Genomic DNA, 5,344 nt, shown 5'->3' with positions numbered 1-5,344 from the left:
CTGCTCTTTTCCAGGCTGAAGAGTCCTATGGCTCTCAGCCTACCGTCATAAGGTCTATTTTCCTGACCTCTAATCATGCGTGTGGCTCTCCTCTGCACTCTCTCAAGCTTCTCCACATCCTTTTTGAATTGTGGAGCCCAAAACTGGACACAGTTCTCCAGCTGGTGTGGAGAGGAGATCCATACTGGATCTGCTATTGTTCTAGCTGCCTCCATCTCCTCTTGACTTCAAGATCAAATGCAGAGGGTGAGGAGCTGGAGTGCAGTGCATAAAGCCACAAATGCATTTTCTTAATGAAGACAGTCAAAGGGGAGGCCAATGGATATAAACAAGGAGTGGGCTGTGGATTGTGGAGCAGTAGGAGCCAAGTGGGCTACAGGGAGAAATACAGAGCAGTGGGTAGGTAATGGTGTTTCAGCACCCCGTATCAAGACGCACTTAAGCATCACTTCTCTGGAGAAGCCTGGGCGTTTACCTGCCTGCATTTCTACGGTCTTGCCCCTCCACTTACAAGGCCAGGACTTTAGGACATTCCTCCATAGTACAGCCCCATGAAAAGCTCTGCCTGGATGGCCCGGGGTCAGATATGTTTGCATCGTGTGGGGCCAGGTAGGATCACACTAATACCGAGAGGCAGTCATAATCAGGGATTTTTTCCATTGTCATTTTAAATAAATAAGCCTTGGGAGTTGCCGTGGTGGCTTCTTTAAGTGAGAACTTGAAAGAAAAGGACTTCATGGAAAGTGGAGCAGGGCAAAGGATGGTGAAGTGTGTCTTAATGTATTAAACATTGGCTCATCAGCTCAGGAAGCATTTCAGATAGAGATTAAAGCAGAGACCTGTGTGCCATGAGGCCAGGGAAATGCAGCACAGGGATCTCACTGACACAGATTCTCCCTCCCCAGCCCACACCCTACCTCACAAGTAAATGCCTCACCCACTCCCTGCAGTGCCATACAGGGGGACACAGAGCTCAGACCAGGACTAGACTGGGGGTAAAATAACCAAGGAATGAGAGTGGAGAGGGATGAAGACCAGTTTCCTTCCTGTATGGGGCAGAAGGAATTGTGGGTGGGGGAGGGTAAGTGATGAAGATGGCCCCTCCCTGTGTGAAACAGATGGGGCTGGAGGAGTAAAAGGGTAATGATTCCTTCCTATGTGGGGCAGAAGGGGATCTGGGGTAAGAGGTACTGAAGGAAGCACCATAGCTGCCCCAAACAAGTGTTAGGGAAATGGCCTCCCACCCATCTGTAGCCTGCACAGACCTCACAGTGGGGGCACTAATGAAGAAGGTTTAGCCAAGAAAAGGGCACCAGGAGGGCAGGGATTAGGAGCACTTCCTCACTGTCCTCTCTGAGCCCTGCCCCATGCTGGGTGGTTGTTGTACAGACCTTCATCCTCTATCTCCTCACCTGAAGAAGGTGTGGTGCTCAATGCAGACCTTCCAGAGTCTCTTAGCAGAGCGGTGGTTAGGGAGCTTGAAGCCAATGGTGCTCTCAAACTGCTCATACTGGAAAGAGACACAGACACAGTATTATTGCTATGGTTCCTGCTTTTGCAGTGACTTACTGCTCAGCTCTGGGTGAGGCTTGACATGGGGCCTGCCTTCCCTCTGAGGGTTACCTCCTGGAGTGAGAGCAACAAACAAGCTATGCCATAAACACTTCCCAAACTGGCCCTGGTGATATTCTGTTCAGAACTGGTTCCAGCAGCTTCTCTAGTCATAGGCAGGGTCAAAATTCACACAGCAGCTAGTTGACATTGTTTGGTTGAAAAGTTTTCCTCAACAGTAAATGCCCTTTCAAAGCAAGAGAAATTTTCTCATGAAATTTAAAGAAAACTCAAAACTTTTCTGTTTTGTTTAGGCAGAAATTTCTCAGAACCCTTCACTTTTTGAAACATACTCCCCCCTTTCCATACCTTCTGGAAAAGGGGAAAACAGGTGTTTTCTCCATGTAAGTCAATTGTTTGATTTCACTTTAATACTTAAATTTGAAAATTTTGGTCAAAAATTAAAAAAAAAAGAAAATGTAAAAATTCCATTGGTCATCATGTTCTTAATGAAATATAAAACACACAAAGAGAAAGAAAAAACCTCTGTTGGAGTATCTTCTGTTTATAGCCTGCTACAACTTCCAACCACATCAAGCTTCAGCTAAGAGGCATGTGGGGAAAGGTGGCATGTGTATGTACCCTCTGCCCCTACTAGATGCTCTGATGTAGATCAGTTTTTCAGTGGGAGTAAGAGGACACAAGAAGTAAAAGATCTGCTCAAGATAAGAGCCCATTATCTGTAAGACAAGGACGCTGCTGCTTTTTGTTTGTCTGTCTCAAGTACCTAAACTGTCAGCTCCCTGGATAGGGACTGTCTCTGGGTGTGAAGTAGTGAGTACCATAGGGATAGGTCATGGCTGGGGCCACCCAGTGCTACTGTTGTACAAGCACTAACAGACCTGGCTATCACATGTGCCCTCTTGTGAGAGAGACTTCCTGATATCACCAGAGGGAACAGGGGAATTCTCCTCCATTACCATCCCTCACTGAGACTCTCCTGAGAGAAACCCACCTCGCCGGGGCGGATTTTGATGTAGAAGTTGCTCCTTTTGTAGGAAATCTTGAGTATCTTGGGCCAGGCAAAGCGATTTATCCGCAGCCTGTCTCTGTAGATCAGGAGGCCGTTGGCACAGACGCCCAGCATGATGTCAATGCCCTCTGAATCCTGAGGTCAGAGGGGAAGGAAAAACAGAGGAGGGTTAGTCCTTGGCAGGCCATCAGCCCTCCAGCAAAAGCCTCTGAGTGTGGGCTAGCAGGACATCTGGAACCAGCCTTTCCAGGCTCTTGTCTGACTGGTAGTTTGTATCTACAGCCAACAGTAAAACCCCAGAGCTGTATTCCCTGCTGCCTTCTGTGTCCCAGTGGAGACACATGGCTTTGCCATGCTTTCTCCGCAGGAAAGAAGCTAGAGGGAGACAGATGCCCTAGTGCAGGACAGGGTTAGAGGCTTTGGGAAATGCCGGGGCTGCACTTTGGGTCTGAGAGGCTCAGGGGCCCATCACAATGGTGATTCAGTTTTCTAGTCCAGCTGTGGCCCAGAGTGGCATGGGCTGACAGGATCACTTCAGCTCCGCTAGAGACACCTAAGGGACTTAAAAGATCTTAAAGACTAGTTTGTATTAGGTGACTACATGCTGCTTACTGTCATTTTCCTGGTGGAAGTAGGATTCTGGCTTCGCCTGGCAGTAGCCTATTATAAGAGGGGAAGGCCCTAGTGGTACTCTAGCCTGGGAGCAGGGCTCCTTTGTCTTCTGGGAGGCCTGACAGCTTCTTCCCCTCTGGCTATCACTGGTTCTGGGTTCTGCCATAGGCAGGTTCCCCATGGCCTCTGCATACTGTGTACACATCTTTACCACTGTGGGAATGCCGTGACCATGTGCACACATTCTTCCCCCGCAGCTTGAGGGAAACGAGGACCTCTCTTGCAGACCACACAGCAGCCCCAGAGCATGCTGGAGCTGGAGCCAGGCTTGTGCTTGAACAGGAGGCAGGGAAAGAGGTATTTTCATATAATACTTGGGATTACAAATGAGGAATGGGACTTCCAGTCACTGTGACCTCCTGGGGAGTCGAATTCAACTGTTTCTGGAGGGGTGCTTATTCCAATCTGGAAACTTCTAGGTGCACACAAACATTGTGCCAGTGGAACAGCACTGCTAGAGTACTCATGCTGCTCACGGAGCTGATTTGTCCCCGCCAGTTGAAGTCAAGGGGTCTATCACACTGATAGATGGATGTGAGGCAATGGATGTGAGGCAGTGCTGAGGGGGAAGGTTTTGCTAGCAAAATACGCTACTGTAGCCCAGGCCCAAGTCCCAGACTCTAAAGTGACCTGGGAACTGAAGCTGCCTGTCTGCATAGAGGACAGAGGCAGCACAATCAGAGCAAGTGCAAGTTACCCCCACACTGCCCTGCCTGCAGGCTCCAGCCTGCTCTGGAATGACTCTGTGCAGGGTCTGCAAGGGAGTGAGTTCGGTTTTCGAGGCCTAGTCACTCTGGGCTCCACTGATGAGATGGCTAATGCCAAGTGCCATGTGGATACCTGTGGACTGAGAACCAGGCTAAGACCCACGTGTGCATTTTGACAAGCTCCCAAAGGGAATCTCACCTTGTGACAGCTTCCATCTGCTGCCAACCTGGCCTGGATTGACAGCCTGGCTTGTGACCCTAGGCACAACAATGACCATCCTGGCTTCCTTTGAGCTGGACTTCCCAGGCTGGTTGTTGCAAAGGCCTGGCAACTGGATATAGGATAAGCTTACTGCGTATAACACACCACAGAAAAGCAGCTCAGACCATCTCCAAGTGCACCCTAGACTTGTCAGTTTGTTCTGCAGACTCAAGCACTAGGGGGCAGCAGAGAGCTGCTGTGATTGCTCAGAGACCAGGGCAGGGGAGTGGGAGCACTATGGCCAATATACATGAGCTGCTGTATAAACAAGTACTAAATGACTGTGCAATAACCAGTTACTGTGCAGTACTGTTGCCAAATGGCCTTTTTGTGATGCTAAGTGAGCAGTAGCCTGAGACTACTGTGCAGTAGATTCGCATCATGCTTCCTGCCATGCACGCTACTGCGCAGTCTGCCTCTAGTGTAGATGTGACCTGTATACATGCTCAGATCTGCAGACCAGGCTGCTGCATACTGGTCATCTTTCTGCACTGGCCACATTTCCTGGGTGCCCTTTGGTCCCAGATATCAGAGCAAGCAGGCCCCAAATGAGCACAGAGAAGTTTCCAGTTCCTTTCACTCCAGCTTGGAAGTTTTCAGTGCTGCTACTCCCTAAGAATGTTAAACACTGGGATGCTGCAACTGGAAGGCAGGAAATCACATGAACAGCATCAAAGCATATAGGAGGACCCATGAAGCATCATGATAGACAGAGGCTGCTGTAGGCTGAAGGGATGAGGCCAAACTGATAAAGAACTTCTGAGAGGGACAAAGGGAGAGACACGAAGTTAGGGGGGAGCAGAGAGAGGCCAAGAGGGTCCAAGAACATTTCCTGGTCTCAGTCTCCACTCCAGGTCCATGGGACCCAGTACCTTGGCATGATGTAGGTCAACACCGTACATAGAGAGCTTCTTTGCATTCTCCAGGAAGTGAATCTCTGCTTCACCAGGTGTCATGCCCCTGCAGAGGAGATAGGGAGTAACAAAAGACTAATAAGGAACACCCCACCCTTCCCTCCCCACTGCTGTACTGTGTGGGGGACCAGATGCCTGCCCAGGGAGCTGAACATGTGATGTTATCAGCAGGGCCCCTTCAGTTGCTGTACAAGCAGCTGCATGC

General features: G+C 49.6%; 1 protein-coding gene across 6 annotated transcripts in view; it reads right to left on the bottom strand.

Annotated features, from left to right (window-relative positions):
- The window catches only part of EPB41L1 (erythrocyte membrane protein band 4.1 like 1), a 213,501-nt gene that overhangs the window by 37,690 nt on the left and 170,467 nt on the right, over positions 1-5,344 (bottom strand). For all 6 annotated transcript variants that reach the window (XM_019513044.1, XM_019513045.1, XM_019513048.1 and 3 more), the window contains exons 9-11: positions 5,098-5,185; positions 2,567-2,719; positions 1,413-1,510 (exon numbers count right to left, since the gene is read on the bottom strand). In XM_019513044.1, coding sequence (XP_019368589.1) covers positions 1,413-1,510; positions 2,567-2,719; positions 5,098-5,185 — 339 coding nt within the window. The remainder of the gene's footprint in view (positions 1-1,412; positions 1,511-2,566; positions 2,720-5,097; positions 5,186-5,344) is intronic.

This window comes from Gavialis gangeticus, unplaced genomic scaffold (assembly GCF_001723915.1).
Source record: "Gavialis gangeticus isolate Ggan-Ray unplaced genomic scaffold, GavGan_comp1, whole genome shotgun sequence".
Taxonomy (NCBI): Eukaryota; Metazoa; Chordata; order Crocodylia; family Gavialidae; genus Gavialis; species Gavialis gangeticus.
This window is presented reverse-complemented; position numbering and strand designations above follow the sequence as displayed.